Source organism: Macaca thibetana, chromosome 19 (genome assembly GCF_024542745.1).
Source record: "Macaca thibetana thibetana isolate TM-01 chromosome 19, ASM2454274v1, whole genome shotgun sequence".
Taxonomy (NCBI): domain Eukaryota; kingdom Metazoa; phylum Chordata; class Mammalia; order Primates; family Cercopithecidae; genus Macaca; species Macaca thibetana.
The window spans coordinates 4,990,851-5,010,426 of record NC_065596.1 but is presented as its reverse complement, the minus strand read 5'-3'; the positions used below and the strand labels follow the sequence as shown (position 1 = coordinate 5,010,426).

The 19,576-nt window shown below is 49.5% G+C and overlaps 2 protein-coding genes across 11 annotated transcripts in view; one reads left to right on the top strand and one right to left on the bottom strand.

The window, feature by feature from the left end:
- SUGP1 (SURP and G-patch domain containing 1) overlaps positions 1–19,576 on the bottom strand; it is a 273,381-nt gene that overhangs the window by 193,054 nt on the left and 60,751 nt on the right. The gene's annotated exons all lie outside the window — the stretch shown is intronic.
- Positions 1–19,576, top strand: part of GATAD2A (GATA zinc finger domain containing 2A) — a 120,708-nt gene that overhangs the window by 78,731 nt on the left and 22,401 nt on the right. For 8 of the 10 annotated variants that reach the window (XM_050769562.1, XM_050769569.1, XM_050769563.1 and 5 more), the window contains one exon: positions 1,947–2,221. In XM_050769562.1, the coding sequence (XP_050625519.1) occupies positions 1,953–2,221 (269 nt within the window). In that variant the 5' untranslated portion in view covers positions 1,947–1,952. The remainder of the gene's footprint in view (positions 1–1,946; positions 2,222–19,576) is intronic. The other 2 variants (XM_050769564.1, XM_050769566.1) reach the window with 1 other exon arrangement.

Genomic DNA, 19,576 nt, shown 5'->3' with positions numbered 1-19,576 from the left:
CTGAGGGGCAGCTGAGCAGGAGCGGGGGCGGGGGTGTACAGGCTGGCCGGCGGGGAGCAGCGGAGGCTGCACAGTTGGTGTGGGGTAGGTGGTAGGTGCAGGCTGGGATGCCGGAGGGGCTGGAGACAGGTGGGGGCGAGTCTGAAAGCCTGTGCCCTTGAGATTTCGGATCTCCCTGCCTCAGCCTGGTCATGTTAGGGGTCAACCATGGCACCTGGGTGGTGGTGAGAGAGAGACGGGGTAGGGAGGGAGCACAGAGCTGCTCTGGGCTTGTGCAAAGCACACCAGTGGTTTCCTGGCCTTGAGGAGACCCCAGTGTTTTGAGCCGGTGCCCGGGTGCCCTGGCTGGACCACACTGGCATGACACACGTGTAGATGGCCTGCTTTCCCTCTGGCTCCAGGAGCATGAAGCAGCTGTCTCTTTCCTTTCAGTCTGAGTGCATAAGGGGGCACATTTGGGCAGGGCCTTGTGCTATTGCTCATTTGTGAAATCGGCTCCTTTAAGGAAGCTGCAGATGAGTCAGCTCTGGAGCATGTCCCATGGATGGTGACAGGACCCCTGTGTTGCCTTGTGCTGTCCCCAGCCTCCAGACTGGGTCTGCCTGGCTCTACCTGGGAAGGCCTCCCCAGGGTGTTTGCCAGTGAGGAAACAAAGACTCTGGCAAGATGAGTGCCCTGCCTGTGAGGACACAGATAGGACCAGAGGGCTTCAGCATGAAGCATGCCACAGGTGTGTGTGAATCAGGGCTCTCTGTGGGGTCCAAGTGGGCGCCAACCATCCCATGGAAAACTGTGACACTTCGGGAATTCTACTAGAGCTCAGCTGCTAAATTTCTCTTTTGTTCCCTGGTAAACATTGGGATGCTTTTTTAAGAACCTGACTCTCCCTGTCTCAAGCCTGTAATCAATTTGGGAGGCCGAGATGGGATCACTGTCCTGTTCTGTTGGGGCGTCGCAGCTAACACGGTGAAACCCCGTCTCTACTAAGAAATACAGGCCAGGGGCAGCGCCTGGAGCGGCCCCTTTAAGAGTGCCAGTGTCCCAGCCCCTGCTATGGAATGCCAGCCGCCTCCCTGCAGACAGACATCGCTGTGCTGTCGTCCTGTCTCCGTGAGGGTTAACAACACTTCAGCCTGTTGTCTGGAACCGGCTCAGACTGGTTTTCTGGAAAGTGCTTTGTCTCTCCTACTGAATCCTGGGAAGGGTCATGTGGAGCCCAGTGATGTCATGGGATCAAAAACTGACTCAGCTGTTTTTTTCTTCTTTTTCTTTCTTCTTTAAATCAAGATATGTGTGTGCTGCAGGTACAGGGCGGTGGCGTGTTGATGGGCCAGGCCTCACCCTACTCAAAGTGTACCTTGCCGGCAACCAAAGGGTTAAATGTGACCCCCAGTCCCCACTCCCCAGAGGTGAGCAGGGAGTGAGGAGACCTCCCTTCACTGAAGGGGAGAAGCTGGGGTTAACTCGAGTCACCACAGTGTAGGGCTAGTCCCAGGCCCTGACCCTGTTCCTGGAACAGTGCAGTCACCGCCCTCCTGGATTCCAGACATTGCAGGTGCTCAAAATCCCAAAGGCAGGTAGTTCAGATCTAGAACAACTTTTCCTCTGTTTGCTGTTGAGCCTTTCCTTGCTGATAAGCAGCTGCCTTCCACTGCTCCCGTCCAGCTCCCTGCTGCCTCTCGCCCCCAACCGGGCAGGGTGTAGCTTGGCTCCACCAGTGTTCAGCCACACGGTGGAGGCTGGGGACACCCCCATCCTGCCTCGCCTTCCTCAAGGCAGTGATGAAATGTCCTGGGGATGCTTTTCTGGGCCCTGCGTTTGTTGTACATTCTTTTGCCATCCTCCCATAGGGAGGAAAACACTGAAAGCAACACTGAAAAGTTTCCAAGAAGGTGGCATCTTCGTTACACCCAGTTAAAATGTTGTGTCTTCTCCTCCCTCACAAGTTCAGAATGACCGAAGAAGCATGCCGAACACGGAGTCAGAAACGAGCGCTTGAACGGGACCCAACAGAGGACGATGTGGAGAGCAAGAAAATAAAAATGGAGAGAGGATTGTTGGCTTCAGATTTAAACACTGACGGAGACATGAGGGTGACACCTGAGCCGGGAGCGGGTCCAGCCCAAGGATTGCTGAGGGCAACAGAGGTCACGGCCGTGGCAATGGGCAGAGGCGAAGGGCTGGTGGGTGATGGACCCGTGGACATGCGCACCTCACACAGGTGAGTGGGAGGAGCCAGCGGGAGGGGTTGGAACCTGGAGACAGGCCCAGTGTGCCCAGATTGGGGCCAGCCACACTCCAGGCCTCTTGGTAATAGCTTGGCGGGGTTGTGGAGATGGCTGTAGGCTTAGCTCGGGCATCACCCCCCCGGCAGCTGTGCTGTTGTGGCCATTCCAGGGCCCCAGGTCCCAGCTGCAAGTAACACAGGGTGTGGGTCTCACAGGAGGAGGAGTGGCACATTCCATCAGCTCCCCTGCCATCAGTAGGCCTTTGCCACCCATGCGCCTGCTGTCTGTCTAACTCGGTGCTTTTGATTTGTAGGGACACTTGAGGTTTTCATTTGGTTATGCTTCCCTGCTTTTCAGATCTGGGGATCAGAGGGCCAGGGATGCTACACCTACCTTGGTCACTTGGCTAGGGATAGAGTCGGGAGCCCAGCCCAGGGCACCCTCCTCAGAGCGGGTACGGGGTGCTCATTCGACTCCACATTCACTTGCTTCTGGTCTTCAGCTTGCTCTGTTGGTTTGTCCTTAGTCAACACTGATTACTTCTAGAGTGACTTTCCTTATATTCATCTTTTGTGAGTCTCTTAAGGTAAAAACTTGAAATAAAAATAAGACCCAATCTACCACCCATTTCTTGACTTCAAAACCTTCCTTTCTCTCTGTAAAGAGAAATTCAGACCCAGCACCTGCTCTTGCATCACCCTCCTTGGAGCTCTGCAGAATGTTCACGCCCAGACACCCGCTGAGGGCTGTGGTGTGGCCACAGCTCCCCGGCTGGCCCTGTGACAGACTCCTCTGTGGCCCATTGCTCTCTCTCTCTCACCACCCACTAGAGTCTTCTCCCTGTGGAGGGTCTGTCTCTCCATGCCTGTTCGTAAGGGACAACTGGTGGCTCCTAACCTTTCCGTGTCAACCAACCCCACAGGGAGACCCCAGCCTCCAGTCTTATGTCAGATTCGTTTTTGGAACCCAAACTGTTGGGATCCTGAGGACTTCAGAGATCATCCGGTGTTCACAGCGTTTAAAATGGGAAGATAAATGGGAAAACCCAAGCCCGCTCCTGTTGACAAAGGCTCCTAGTGTGAGGAAACACACTTTGTGGTCCTGCTGTCCAAAGAGGGCTTTTCTGTCTGACTCTGCTGTCTACAGTCCCCATTCTAAAACCAAGGTCCTCTTCTAAAGTTCCAGAAATAAAACTATAGGTCCAAGTCTCCTTTCCCTTTCTCTATGTTTTCAGCCGGAGACCAGTCCATGACAGCTCAGCAGGGGTGAGCAGTGAGGGGCTGGTGTGGAGTCAGGGCAGGAAGAGGAGGAGTCCATGTTCATGGGAATCTGCGGTCCATGTGCATGGGGTTCCTCATGCATTCCTGGGCCCCTGGCATGCATTTTCTCCTGTAATCACCATGTTCCCCTGCAGGGTAGGCCAGTGGATTGTGAGGGAGAGGTTAAGTGTTAAAGAAACTCAGAGTTGGCTGGGCACGGGTGGCTTACGCCTGTAATCCCAGCACTTTGGGAGGCTCAGGCGGGTGGATCACGAGGTCAGGAGGTTGAGACCATCCTGGCTAACATGGTGAAACCTCGTCTGTACTAAAAATACAAAAAATTAGCCGGGCGTGGTGGTGGCGGGCGCCTGTAGTCCCAGCTACTCGAGAGACTGAGGCAGAATGGCGTGAACCTGGGAGGCGGAGCTTGCAGTGAGCCAAGATGGCGCCACTGCACTCCAGCCTGGGCGACAGAGCAAGACTCCATCTCAAAAAAAAGAAAGAAACTCAGAGTTGGCCAGGCGCGGTGGCTCACACCTGTAATCCCAGCACTTTGTGGGGCCAAGGCGGGTGGATCACGAGGTCAGAAGATAGAGACCATCCAGACTAACATGATGAAACCCCGTCTCTACTAAACAAAATACAAGAAATCAGCTGGGCATGGTGGCAGGCACTTGTACACTTGTAGTCCCAGCTACTCGGGAGGCTAAGGCAAGAGAATGGCGTGAGCCCAGGAGGCAGAGCTTGCAGTGAGCTGAGATCACGCCACTGCACTCCAGCCTGGGCGACGCAGCGAGACTCCATCTCAAAAAAAAGAAACTCAGAGTTCAGGCCCAAACCCAGATATTTTCTGTTGTCAAAGCCGGGGGCTACCCTGGGCCTCTTGGTGTCTTTCCTCACTGGGTCATTGCCTTCCAAACTGAGAAGATGCAACATTGTTTCCTGCAGTTGATTGTGTCGCTTTCCTTATGACAGTAAAGGAAGGGAGCAGGGGACAGAGATGAACGCAGGTGCTGGTGGTGCTGGTGTCAGGGCCCTCCTGGAGCACTGAGACACCCAGGGCATTTGTGAAGCAGTGTGGGAATGAGCAAAGAACCCAGCTCACAGGCCAGCAGGCAGAGTTGGGGTCATATCACTCACACTGCCTGATCCTGAGCAGAGATCTTAGCCTGTGTTTCTTCATTTGTAAGATGAGCAATCATCTCTGCCTTGTAGGTTGATTGTATGCCAGGTAACGTGTACCAAGAATCAGCCTCCATGTTTGGTGTCTAGTGAGGAAGGCGACTGACTCTGTGTTGGTGACAGCTTCCCTTCAGTCTTTAGCTTTACTCAAAAAGAGATGTCACGTGTATGCCTAGTGTCTCCCCAAATTCTTACGCTGTTTTGTGTCGTTCTTTGGAAAAGTACAGATGGGAGTTTTGACAGAATCACAGCATCATGTCCAGCCCAGAGCCATTCTAAAACTAATCCATTCTGGAGCACATGGCTCTGATTTCTTCTAATACCTTCAAATGAAGGTATTAAAGAAGTCTTTGGATTCTTCTTGGGAGTGTCCAGCTTGGAGCACCCCTTGGAAGCCTCCTTTTAGTGCACAGTGTGGTGGTTTTCTCAATTCCCAGGTTGGTTTTCAGTCCTTCATAGGGCAGAGCTGTATCAATCCACAGTTTAAGTCAGCTGAAGCTCTTTGGCTTCAGATTCAGTGTCTTATAAGACTGACATGCCAATTTTAAACTGTTATGCCAATAGAATTTAATTTTCGTTGTTTAACTTCTCAATTGAAGTATAGCATATGTAATGAAAAGTGCACATGTGAGCCACTAGATACACTTTAACAAACTGAACGCAACCTCATAACCCTAATCAAGGAACAAAATGTTATAGGCCGGGCACAGTGGCTCATGCCTATAATCTCAGCACTTTGGGAGGCTGAAGTAGGCAGATTGCTTGAGGACAGGAGTTCAAGAGCAGCCTGGCCAACATAGCAAAACGCCGTCTGTACTAAAAATACAAAAATTAGCTAGGCATAGGGGACTGCCCTTGTAATCCCAGCTACTCGGGAAGCTGAGGCATGAGAATCGCTTGAACCCGGGAGACAGAGGTTGCAGTGAGCCAAGATTGTACCACTGCACTCCAGCCTGGGCGACAGAGTGAGACTCCCTCTCACTGGAAGGAAGGAAGGAAGGAAGGGAGGGAGGGAGGGAGGGAGGCAGGGAGGCAGGGAGGCAGGGAGGCTGGCTGGGTGCAGTGGCCCATGCCTGTAATCCCAGCACTTTGAAAGGCCGAGGCAGGTAGATCACAAGGTCAGGAGATCGAGACCATCCTGGCTAACTTGGTGAAACCCTGTCTCTACTAAAAATACAAAAAAATTAGCCGAGCCTGGTGGCGGGTACCTGTAGTCCCGGTTACTTGGGAGGCTGAGGCAGGAGAATGGTGTGAACCTGGGAGGCGGAGCTTGCAGTGAGCTGAGATCACGCCACTGCACTCCAGCCCGGGGACAGAGTGAGACTCCATCTCAAAAAAAAAAAAAAATGTTATTAGCACTTCTGAAGCCCCCTCATGCTCGCTTGCTGTCACTGTCCTCCAAGGGTAATCACGTTATTGACAATGCCAGTTAGATTTTCTTGTTTGGTACTTTAAATAAGTGGGATTATGTATTGTGTACCTTTTATCTTCCTGCTTTCACTCAACATTGTGAGATTTACCCATATTGTTGAGCATACCAGTAGTTAATCCATTTTCACTGCTGTATAGTATTCTGTTTATAGGGTTTCTATTTGGGTGTTTTTCAAAACTACCGTTTTTTTCTTTCATGCTATCTTACTACCGTCTTGTGACCCAATTTGGGCATATTGGAAGCTACAGGCAGTTTCTAATGGCTTATAGGAGAGAGAATTTCCTTTTTCTTTAGTGGCTGGTGAATTGGAATCATCAAAAAATATATATGTGTGCGTGTGTGTGTAGTATACATATTACTATGGTGGGATGATTTGGAGCATGCAGAGGCAGATACAGTGGTAGAATCAGCTTTCTCCCTCCCTCTTTTACTCCCCTCCCTCTCTCTCTTTAACTCAGCAGTTTTTCTATCTTAGTTTCCCAACTTGTGTGGGTATTTTATATTCCACATAAATTGAGGGTGGAGGGCAGCTTCTGGTTGTGTTGAGAGATTGGCAGAATTGACAAAAGCAAAATGAAACAATCTCAGCATTCTGGAAAAATTGAGCAGGAGCATACAACAATCTGAGAAGTATTTATGCCTATAACTGCTGAACTTCAGGTGAGAACAGTGAGACTCTATGGCATTTGTCCTGGAGCTATTCCCATGCCATCTCCCATCTGTTTGGTAAAGAGGTTCTGTCCAGTCACTGTCAGCTGTGAGGACCAACAGCTTCTCTGTATGGGCGAAAAGGGGGAAGACTGTTCATTTTAGAGTGGTAACAACCCTGCCTGTGGTCTTGCAGAGAGGCAGGTGAAGATGGACAGCGGCTCTGTTTTAGCCCAAGATTGGGGTAAGATAGAAAAACTATTTGAAGAAATAATGGACAAAAACATACTTGAGGATAACCTCATCCAGGAAGCCCAACAAACCCTAAATAGCGTAAGTACAAAGAGATCTTAACCTAGATACATCATAGTCAAAGTGTAGTAAGCCAAAGAAAAAAAGAAAATCTTGAAAGTAACGAGAAAAACAGCTCAGCACGTCTGGGAAGCATTAATAAGATGAACAGCTGACTTCTGACTTGAGACAGTGGAAACAAGGAATTGAATGATGTTAAAAGTATCCGAAGAAGAAAACTGCCAACCCAAAATTCTATAGCCAGAAAAAACAGTCCTTCAAAAATGAAAGAAAAAAAGACATTGTCAGGTAAACAAGACGGAAGGAATCTATTGCTGGTAGACCTGCCAGTCCTTCAGCGTGAAAGGAAATGACACATTGGCAACTTGAGTCTATGAGAAGAAATAAAGGACACTGGAAATGGTAAATGCATGGGTTAACTGGAAAGACTTAGCTAGTTCTGCAGTCTGGAAGCCAACCAAAGGCTTAGAATGATCTGTTGGGTTTATAATATCCACAGATAAAATATATGTGATATTAGTACAAAAGATGGGGAATGAAATGGAGCAATATCGGAGCAAAATTTCTGTATCTTACTGGAATCAAGTTAGCATCAATCTTACATAGATTGTGGTTAAGATGCTTACTGTAATGCCTAGAGCAGCTATGAACAAAATATCTTTAAAATATAGTTTTTAAAAAGACAGATCATCAGAAGAATTAAAGTTGTACACTAAAAAATATTTAGGCCGGGCGCGGTGGCTCAAGCCTGTAATCCCAGCACTCTGGGAGGCCAAGGCGGGTGGATCACGAGGTCAGGAGATCGAGACCATCCTGGCTAACACGGTGAAACCCTGTCTCTACTAAAAAAAATACAAAAAACTAGCCGGGCGAGGTGGCGGGCGCCTGTAGTCCCAGCTACTCGGGAGGCTGAGGCAGGAGAATGGCGTAAACCCGGGAGGCGGAGCTTGCAGTGAGCTGAGATCCGGCCACTGCACTCCAGCCCGGGCGACAGAGCGAGACTCCGTCTCAAAAAAAAAAATAAATAAATAAAAAATATTTAACATGAAAGGTAGTTTCTTTATTCACTGAGAAATAAACAAAAAAGAGGACACGTGGAAAACAGCAAAATGGCAAATGTCAATCCAGCCATGTCAATAATGCAGTAACTGTAAAGGATCTAAATACCCCAATCAAAAGGCAAAGACTCAGATAGTGTAAAGAAGCAACATTAAGGCCAGGCGCAGTGGCTCACACCTGTAATGCCAGCACTTTGGGAGGCCAAAGTGGTCACAAGGTCAGGAGTTTGATAGCAGCCTGGCCAATATGGTGAAACCTAGTCTCTACTAAAAATACAAAAATTAGCCGGGCATGGTGGTACGCACTTGTAGTCCCAGCTATTTGGTTGGGAGGCTAAGGCAGGAGACTCACTTGAACCCGCGAAGCGGAGGTTGCAGTGAACTGAGATCATGCCACTGTACTCCAGCCTGGGCGACAGAGTGAGACTCTGTCTCAAAAATAAAAAAGAAGATTCAGCTTAATTATATGTTGTTTATGAGTGACACCCCTTAGATTCAAGGAATAATGCAAAAGAATGGGAAAAGAGATACCATAAGTGACAGTTTGAGAGCTGGAGTAACTGTATTAATAAGAGATAAAAGACACTTTAAGACAAACAATATTACTAGAGCCAAACTGCAACCTTTTTTTTTGTTGTTGTTGAGACAGAGTCTCACTGTCACCCAGGCTAGAGTGCGGTGGCACGATCTCAGCTCACTGCATCCTCCGCCTCCTGGGTTTCAGTGATTCTCCCGCCTTAGCCTCTTGAGTAGCTGGGACTACAGGTGCCTGCCACAACGCCCGGCTAATTTTTTGTATTTTTAGTAGAGACAGGGTTTCACCATGTTGGCCAGGCTGATCTCAAACTCCTGACCTCGTGATCTGCCTGCCTCAGCCTCCCAAATTCCTGGGATTATAGGCAAGAGCCACCATGCCCAGCTGCGACATTTCATATAATATTTCAGGAAGACATAACAGTCAGCAGAGCCCCAAAATACCTGAAACATAAACTTGATAGGATTGATGGAAATTAATCAGTTACAGTTAAGAGATTTCAATATCCCACTGTCGATAATTGGTAGAACATCTAGACAAAATCGGCAAGGTATGGAGGACTTGAAGAACATTATTAACTCACTTAGCCTGACTGACATATATAGAGTACCTGGTGAATGCAGAATACATCCTCTCAAATGTGGGTGAACGTTCTCCATTGATCATACACTGGACCATAAAACAAGGCTCTACTATAGCTGTTTAAAAAAAAAAAAAAAGGAAGTAACAAGTGTTGACAAGGATGTGTAGAAACTGGAATTCCTCATACATTGCTGGTAGGAATGTAAAATAGCCCAGATAGTTTCTTACAGAGTTAGATGTAAACTTACCATATGACTTAGCAATTTATCCAAGAGAAATGAAAATGTGCCCACACAGACAGGTACATCTGCAGCAGCATGATTCATACTGGTCGAAAAGTGGAAGCAGGGCCAGGCGCAGTGGCTCACGCCTGTAATCCCAGCACGTTGGGAGACTGAGGCAGGCAGATCACCTGAGGTCAAGAGTTTGAGACCAGCCTGGCCAACATGGTGAAACCCCATCTTTACTAAAAATACAGAAATTAGCCGGGTGTGGTGGTGTGCATCTGTAGTCCCAGCTACATGGGAGGCTGAGGCAGGAGAATTGCTTGAACCTGGGAGGTGGAGCTTGCATTGCGCCGAGATCGTGCCGCTGCACTCCAGCCTGGCGACAGAACAGGACTCCATCCCCCCCCAAAAAAAAAAAAAAAACATGGAAGCAACCCAGTGTCCCATGGATAAAACAAACCTGCTACCTCTATACACCAGATTACTGTTCAGCTTTATAAGAAATAAACTACTCATGTGTGCCATAACATGGCTGAATCTCAGACTTACCACGCTAAGGGGAAACAGCAGACCCAGGAACTACTCGTTGTATAATTTCACTTACAGGGCATGTCCCCCCAAAAAACAAATTTATTTGAGAGATGGAAAGTGACCAGTGGTTGACTAGGACAGGGCTGGGGGTGGGTGGTAGCAATGATTAACACCACATGGGCACATTTTGGGAAGATGGAAATGTTTTAAAATTGTATTGTGGTGATGATTGCACGAATTTACTGAAATCATTGAATTGTACTCTTATGGTGGCTGAATTTTGCGGTATGTAAAGTATACCTCAATATGGATGTTAAAAATAAATAATTAAATGAAGGTTAAAATAGTTTGGTTTCTGTTCTGGCATCCATAAATGTGCACACAGAAAAACAAAACCCTCAGAGGTAGAAGTTGTGAGTCTGTTGGTTTTGTGAGGCCAATCCAAAGGTCATGGGCATGTGCTGCCCCCATGCTGAGTCCAGACTGTCAGATGAGGCTGGAGCTGGCAGGCAGAGGAAGCTGCTTTTGGTTCTCTGTTTTTTGGAGTTAGTCTTGCGCCGTTGGCCAGACAGGAGTGCAGTGGTGCGGTCATAGCTCACTGCAGTCTTGAACTCCTCGGCTCGAGCCACCCAAGTAGCTGGGACCATAGATGCATGCTACCACACCCGGATGGGTTTTTTTTTGTTGTTGTTCTTTAAAAAATTTTTTTTTCTGTAGAGATGGGGTTTATTATGTTCCCCAGACTGGTCCTGAACTCCTGATCTCAAGTGATCCTCCTGCCTCAGCCTCCCAAAGTGCTGGGATTATAGGTGCGTCACGGCACCTGGCTGGTTCTGCCTGTTTTGTTTCTGTGATAAGTAGCACATCCAGTCCTGCACTTTGCTATAGAGGAGAGGCTCTTTCTGTCAAATGATTGATCTTCAGAAATAACTGGCCACACCCAGACGTAAATAGCTTGATTTGTTTTCTTTTCTTTTTCTTTTTTTGAGATGGAGTTTCATTCTTGTTGCCCAGAGTGGAGTGCAGTGGTGTGGTCTCACCTCACTGCAACCTCTGCCTCTCAGGTTCAAGCATTTCTCCTGCCTCAGCCTCTCCAGTGGCTGGGATTACAGGCATCTGCCACCACGCCTGGCTAATTTTTGTATTTTTAGTAGAGACAGGGTTTCACCATGTAGTCCAGGCTGGTCTCAAACTCCTGACCTCAGGTGATCCGCCTGCCTCAGCCTCCCAAAGTGCTGGGATTACAGGTGTGAGCCACTGCACCTGGCCTTGATTTTTTTTTTTTTTTTTTTGGATGGAAGAGCATATTGCTCGGTAAAAGTGCGGCTCTTCTCCAGGGGTCCTGCAACTGAAAGGTAACTCGGGCCTGCATGGGGTGAGGGAATGAGAACTCTGTGAATGGCCACACCTCACTGAGGATGTGTTCGTGTGTGCCTTTTCTGAGGTGTCAACTCTTTCTGGATTGTCAGTGGTCCAGGATGAGACCTGCTGTGTGTCAGGTACTGTGCTGGAGTGGTGGAGAGATAATCAAGACAGGATCTGATTTTGCAACTATTTTTTGGAAGACCATGTCGTGAAGGAAAGTACAGAGGTCTTGGAAAGAAGGACTTGCCATTGGCGGTGTGGCTCACCGTCTCCATTTCCTTATTTCACCTGGGAGGAGACTGGGCTGTGGCTTCCGTGGTCCATGGATTGGGCAGACTTCAACACAGCCTAGGTGGATGTCTGGCAAGTGTCCTCCTGTTAGTGGCATGTGGCGTTCAGGCAGCTCTTGTGTCTTCCTCTTTGCTCCCCACCTCCTCTTGTACCATGAGTCTGCTGTGGGAGGAGGCAGCACTTGTACCAAACGCCTGGCCCATGGTGTGGACAGGACAGTCTGGGATGTGTGTTCCTTGGCCACTTTGGGGCTCAAAGTAGCATCTGTGCTGTTAGATCTGATCTTGGCTTTAGTTTTTTTTGGCCTTCAGCTCCCTGGTCAAGCACTTGTGGCCAGTGACCGTAAAACGCACTGGAAATGCAGTCTGTTTACTAGGCCTGCAAAGCCAGTCGCAGTTGTTGACACTGGTGTCGTTGATGACAATTAGAATCATTGCTGTCGTCTTTCTTTTTAGAATTTGGCAGTCACCAAGGGGGCGGTGGGGTGGCGCATCGGTGTCACTTCCCTGCCCAGAGAATGCACTGGCTGATCATTTGATGTGAAGGCAGGTCAGGCCGCCCACCACGGTGAGCATGCGTGCCCATCATTAAAATGCATGTTAGGCTGGGTGCGGTGGCTCACGCCTGTAATCCCAGCACTTTGGGAGGCTGAGGCGGGCAGATCATGAGGTCAGGAGATCGAGACCATCCTGGCTAACACAGTGAAACCCTGTCTCTACTTAAAACACACACACAAAAATTAACTGGGCATAGTGGCGAGCCCCTGTAGTCCCAGCTACTTGGGAGGCTGAGGCAGGAGAATGGCGAGAACTCGGGAGGCGGAGCTTGCAGTGAGCCTAAATCACGCTACTGCACTCCAGCCTGGGCGACAGAGCAAGACTCCATCTCAAAAAAAAAAACAACACAAAACTTAACACATCAGGCCTTCCAAAAGCAAAAACAAAAAAACAAATCAGAAAGTAATGTGATATTGCTTCCTCCTATACATCCAGCCACCCAGTTGTCCAGAACGTGGGAGTGTGGACAGCTTTGTTTTGTTCTGTGCCAAAATGGGGCCAGCTGCAAAAGTGTGCATTGGTTGCCTAATTTTTCCAAGATGACTCTGAGGATCATGGATAGAGTCCTTGCTGTTTGGGCAGATACTTTTTACAGGGAAGGGAGAGGAGGGTGAAGTCAACACCAGAATTGCTTCCCCTCCCCCCGCCACATGAGCATGGGACTCCCCTGGTGTGCCCGAGTCAGTGAGTTCTGACTCACGCGTGCACCTGTGAGTAAAACCCTGATTTAGGTCACAAACTGTATCACTGCCCAGAAACCTTACCATCCCACTCCAGAGGGGCCCTCACGCACCCCCAGCCCTTCCTGTTTTGGTGCTTCCCCTCATGAGACTGGTCTCGCCTCTTTTCCGGTTTTCTGGGGATGCACTCACAGAGTCAGTGCTCTTTGGGGTCTGGCTTTCTTCTGAGTGTTTTGGGATTTGCCTCTGGTGTGTATTGGTGTGCCTCTGAGTGGTGTGCACAGGGCACTTCTCATCTGTCAGTAGATATCTGTGCAGCCTCCAGTTTGGGGCTGGTGTGAGCACCCGCTGCTGTGCAGGTCCCTGCAGATGTCTCTTTGTAGGCACGGGTCAGCATTTCTCTTCGTAAACACTTGGGTTGAACTGCAGGGTTACAGATTGTGTGTGTGGTTAGTCGTTTTAAAGAAATGACTAGGCTTTTCCCCCAAAACGGTCTGTGCTCTTCACACTCACAGGCGTGGCAGTCCAGCACAGCATCTTCACTTGTTCTCAGTCTTTATAGTTTTAGCCACTGGGTCTACAGAGAGGTCGGGGTCCAGACTCTGGCATACATGTGTGGCTGTGTCTTAAGCCCGTCACCCTTGCCCCTCAGGAAGCACGAGGCCAGGCAGAAGATCCCACTGCCCCTTGTGCTAGTCAGTCACATAGTGGATGCTTGGACAGTCACTGGTGCCACAGAACCCCTATCATCATTGTGTTGGCTGCCTGTGTACGGGTGGAGGGGGTGTCTTCACAGCGATGTGCAGAGCTGAGCTTCCACCCCCTGCTCTCAGGACTATGCCTCCCCGCAGCTGCGCCCGGCCCGCCCGCCGGCCGGCTGTCTGCAGGAATGCACGTCCTTGAATGAGATGGACGATGGACTAATGTGGCACAGCTGTTGACGTGAGGGCTCAGGAAAGGGCTGGGTTCTCACAGCCCAGGGCCATGGTTTGTGGGCCTCACACTGACTGCCTCTTGCAGCCCTCTTGGCAGGGATTGAACCCCTAAATCCCTCATCGGGGTGCCAGAGCTCTGGAAGTCCCGCAGCAAGAAGCCTTTTTCCCTTCGTGTGACCACCGGCCTGTCCCAGAGTCAGGATCCAGACAAGGGGCTCCAGCATGGGTTACTCTGTGGGCAGCTTTCTGGAGCCCCCTCCTCCGCTGCTCCAGCCCCTCCCCAGCACCTGTTGAGGGCTGGCTGCTGCCTTTCACTTGCTAATTCTCTGTCTGCTGCTGGGCAACTTCCAGGAGAGGCTGGGTGGCCTCAGGGAGCGCCTTCACCAGCTCCGACTAGAAACCCACAGCCTACGGGCATTTCTTAGCTCTTGGGAACTGAGAGGTATGTTCCCTTGGAATCTGTGTGCTCCCTTCCCTGCCTTAGCTGCTGCCCCTCCAAACCTCAGTGGCCACCATGTGTCTCCTCCTTGTTCTTTATGTCACCCCTTTCCTGCAGGTTCCTCGTCCCATTTCCCTTTATCTGGGACTCTTATCTAATCCCAGAAATCGCTGAAATGTGAGGGGTCCACCTGTACTTCTAAGAATTGTTAGATTCTTTAGGGGCACCAGGATAATAGACTGCACTGTTTCTAACTCCCCAAGTCCTCAGCTCACATGAGGGCCGTAGCATGAGGCAGCCTGGTGCCAGGTAAAAGAGCATCGCTCCTGGTCTTCCTGAACTTCCCGCTTCTCCAAGGTGTTGCCAGCTCTTTGTTGCCTTTAGACGCCCTCCTCTGGTCATGGAGGGGACCTCGGGATCCCTGACTTTGAAATGGGGCTTCTCTGTTGGACAGTGCAGGCTCTCTGGGGATATTATCCTTTGGTGGCTCTGACAGAAAACCAGAGGCCACACTTTATATGGACATCGAGGTAATCACCAGTAAATGCTTGACCTGCTCTGTCCGAACTCCTCTCACACATCTGTAAATTGAGCAGATTTGCAGATTAAGCAGACCTCTTCCTTCTTTTTAAAAGACTTGCTTTCTGTTTTGCTGCTGCGGCTTCTGATATCTCCTCCTAGCATGTATTCCTGCTGTTGTCCTATTTGTCACTTACTGACAGGCTGCTCTTCCTGTAACTGATGCCCCAGCTGCTGTAGCGGGTTATTTGAATGTCCCATCCACAGGGACAAGACAGGGAGGGTGTCTGACCAGCACTCCACTGTGCCCACTGAAACTGGGTTTAGCTTTGTTGCTTTTCAGTCTGCAGCCAGTTTCCCTGCCTTGCTGCGAGCAGTTGCACTGAAACCAACCTGGAGGCTATGGGGCGGCTTCTGAGTGCTCCTTAGGCTGAGAGCCAGTCCTGTCCCTCATGGTCCCCTAACCTGGTGAAGGAGTGGAGCGAAGGGCAGTGGGCGCCGGGCCTTGGGGGTCTCTGTGCAGAACAAGTAGAAACAGAGGAATGGATACCTGAGAACCTACAGGGGTGTGTGTGATCCTGGGTGGGACAGGCAGACATCACACCCAGGGGGGTGGTGTTTTCCCGGTTAGCAGAATGTGCCCCTGGAAGAAAAGAAAAGGCTACCTGGTTAGAGAGATCTTCTTGAGGTTTTTCTTCTCTCTCTCAAGATGAGCATGTGAATTATAATTTGTGAGCCTGAGGGGGCAGCTGGTGGTAGAAAAAAAGAACGTCGGTGTCTGACAGCTTGGATCGTCCATGTACTGAATCTCTGTGTGGCCTGGGACAGTCTGCCCCCACTTTGTGAATGCCTCTGGTCTCCTCTGTGAATTGAGGCTCCACCATAGTGTAAAGTCACAGTGCTGATGGGAAGAACCCTCAAGAGAGGAAGGCAGGGTAACGCCTGAAGCCAGGCTGAATCAGCTGTCTTTGGAAACGCTGAGTTCCCTGTGACTGAGGCTCGGGCGGATGCCACCGTTTTCCCCGGAGGGTGGGAGACGAGGGAGGGGACATCTGATGGATGGAAAGATGGGAGACATACCGGATGTTGCCATGTGCCCCCTTTGGACCCATGCCATAGGACTGCAGATTTTTAGAGCTTATATCTTTAAAATTGTTGTGATGTAATCAAATTGAAAAGCTTTGGGGGTTCATGGGGCTGAGACTTGATGCCACGCAGAATTCCTCAAGGCAGGGCCCTGATAGCTTTCGTACAAAGAGCATTCTAAAGAGAGCCATCAGTCCAGGCCTCCAGGAGACTTGGCGTATCTGCAGGCAGTATGGGAAGAATGGTCTGAGGGCACTCTCTCGGGGACTGCGACCCAGAAATCACGGTGCACTGGGCACAGGGGTCAGAGTCTGAAGGTACACGGTGGTAGGAGCAGAGGCCGGAAAGGTGGGCTGGGATAGATTGATGGGTGCAGGAAGGGTAGAACATAGAGTTGGGACTGGGCCTTGGGTTCAGGACCCCCTTCTGGAGAAGGGAGAGTTGATACTCTGAGCCTGGGTGGAGCCCAGGATCTCTCAGGCACTCAGACGGGAGAGGCGGCCCACTTGTTAGAGAAGGAAGGAGATTCCTAGTCCCGGAGACGAGCAGTCTAGGGGCAGTGGGGCACAAGATTCAGGATAGTGTCCTCACACTGAGGTCCTGGGTGACCTGGCCAGCCATGTTCCTGTGTTTGCTCCATAGCCATAGGGCGACGCCTGCTTTCTGTGACTTAGGTAAACATAGAGGCTGTACAGTTGCCACATAAGGCCGTCAGAACCTTAAGGTGACCAAATTTTGTTGGCTGATGATTAAATATCTGTGGGGTGAATCCTATTAAATGTTTAGTACTTCTCAGTTTTCAAAATACAACTTTGGCAGCAAAAAGAAAGTTACATGGGCCATGATATATCAGCAGGACAGGACCCAAAAGTTACATGGGCCATGATATATTAGCAGGACAGGACCCAGGATCCCAGCCTCTGCACTACTGTCGGGGCTGCCAGAGAAGGGAAATCCTTTTCCCGAAGCACTGGCACCTCCCCTTTTCCACCTCTGGGCCCCAGACAGCGGTTGGTTTTGTGGGATATGTCTGTTGACATTTACTGTGTTAGAAAATTTGAAAATTTTGGCCAGGCACAGTGACTCACACCTGTAATCCCAGCACTTTAGGAGGCCAAGGTGGGCAGATCACATGAGGCCAGGAGTTCGAGACCAGCCTGAGCAACAATGGCAAAACCCCGTTGCTACAAAAAAATACAAAAAAGTAGCTGGCTGTGGTGGCGCACTTCTGTAATCCCAGCTACTCGGGAAGCTGAGGCGCAAGCATCACTTGAACCCAGGAGACAGAGGTTGCAGTGAGCTGAGATCACGCCAGATCGCGCCACTGCACTCCAGCCTGGGCGACAGAGCAAGACTCTGTCTCAGAATAAAGAAAAAAAATTTCAGCCTGGGCAACAGAGCAAAACTGTCTCTACTAAAAATCCAAAAAATTGCAGAGAGTGATGGCGCACACTTGTAGTCCCAGCTATTCGGGAGGCTAAGGTGGGAGAATCACCTGGGCCTGGGAGGCAGAGGCTGCAGTCAGCTGAGATGGCACCACTATACTCCAGGCTGAACAACCTGAGTTGAGACCCTGTCTGAAAAAAAAAGAAAAAAACCTATTTATTAACTCATTTAAAGATGACTATAATAGACCTGTGACATATTAACATAAATAACTTTTTATTAAAAATGTATTTTGCAAATCTCTTTAACACTCAGCTTACTAAGAAGGCAGCTGCTAGGTTCCCGTGGCTGTGTCTGTGTCCATCCTCATGCATTCGTTGTGAGGGTTTGAAGCATGGTGAAGAAAACATAACTAGCATGGAGAAGAGGTTAGAGAGTGGAGGGGTGTTTCCATAGGCTTTTCGGATCATTGTGCATTTCCTCCTGTAATGAGAAACCAAAATCCAGAGTGGCGAGTCGCTACCGGTGAGTTGGCCCTTAGACTCTGAAACCTCGTCATTGAGCTTTTTGTACGAGGTTACGTTAAAATCCATGGGACTCTTGCACTTTGAACAGAAAAACCTATTTTTACAATTAACTTTTAATTTTAGAATAGTCTTAGATTCACAGAGAAGACTTTGCAAGATCAGTCCTGCAAACCCCACCCCGGTCTCCACATTGTTAACAGACTACAGAACATGTGTCACAAGTAGTGAGCCAGGGTCCACCAAGTTCATACTTTATTCTGATTTCCTCAGTTTTTTCCAGTTGTCCTTTTTCCCTTAGGTTATATTTAGTCCTTGCGTCTCCTTAGATTCCTGGACTATGACAGTTTCTCAGACTTTCTTTGTTTTGGGTGACCTTGTCAGTTTTGAGGAGCAGAGGTCAAGTGTTCTGTAGAGCGTCCCTGCATTGGGATTTGTCAGATGCTTTTCTCACAGGCAGGTGATTGATCTGGGGGAGGAAGACCACAGAGGGTGAAGTGCTCTTCTCGTCACATTGTATCAAAGGTACTGCTGGGCTTGACTGAACGGTCATCTGGGTGAGGTGCCATTTGTCAGGTTTTCCTACTGTAAAGTTACTCTCCCCGCCCTCCCCCCCTCCACCCTTTCCATACTGTCCTCTTTGGAAGGAAGTTACTATGTATGGCCCACTCTTTTTTTTTTGAGATGGAGTCTCAGTGTGTCACCTAGGCTGGAGTGCAATGGCATGATCTCGGCTCACTGCAACCTCTGCCTCCCGGGTTCTAGTGATTCTCCTGCCTCAGCCTTGTGAGTAGCTGGGACTACAGGAACTTTAGAGACAGGGTTGTTCACCAAGTTGGCCAGATTCTGGTCTCAAACTCCTGGCCTCCCATGATCCACCCGCCTCAGCTCCCAAAGTGCTGGGATTCCAGGTGTGAGCCACCATGCCTGGCCACACAGCCCACTCTTGAGGGATGGGGACTCATGCTCACCTCTTCAAAGGTGAACTGTCTGCATAAATTCTTTGGGATTCTTCTGCCTGATAGTATTATCTTTTTCCCTGAACAACATTTTACTCACCTATGAGTTTGTAATACCATTGAACGTTGGAAAATAGTAGTTTACTGAGTTATAGAAACATTTCAGATACACGTATCATCATTTAGTGTCACAAAATCAGATTTGTCAATGTCACCACCTATCCGTTGGGAAATTATTTTTTTTTTTTTTTTTTTTTTTTTGAGACAGAGTCTCGCTCTGTCGCCCAGGCTGGAGTGCAGTGGCCGCATCTCAGCTCACTGCAAGCTCCGCTTCCTGGGTCTATGCATTCTCCTGCCTCAGCCTCCCGAGTAGCTGGGACTACAGGCACCTCACCCGGCTAGTTTTTTTTTGTATTTTTTAGTAGAGACGGGGTTTCACCGTATTTAGCCAGGCTGGTCTCGATCTCCTGACCTTGTGATCCGCCCGTCTCGGCCTCCCAAAGTGCTGGGATTACAGGCTTGAGCCACCGCGCCCGGCCCCGTTGGGAAATTATTGAGCTCACAGCAGGTAGCAAATATAAGTTTTCCAAAGTTCAGAGTTTTGATTATTGGAAGCTCGTACTTTATCACTGGTACCAGATACCCTCGGGTGTTTTTCATGAAGCACCAGGCTTTGCATGAACGCTCTTGTGTGTGCTTCTCTTCATGGCGCCATTCCACTGCAGTATGCAGCAGCAGGGCTTCATCCTGTTGTACTTTGTCATGGGATACCACAGAGGCGCTGGTCAGAGGTGAGGTTTAATCGCATTTCATGACTGCCCCCTGAGGTGAGTGGTGTCCT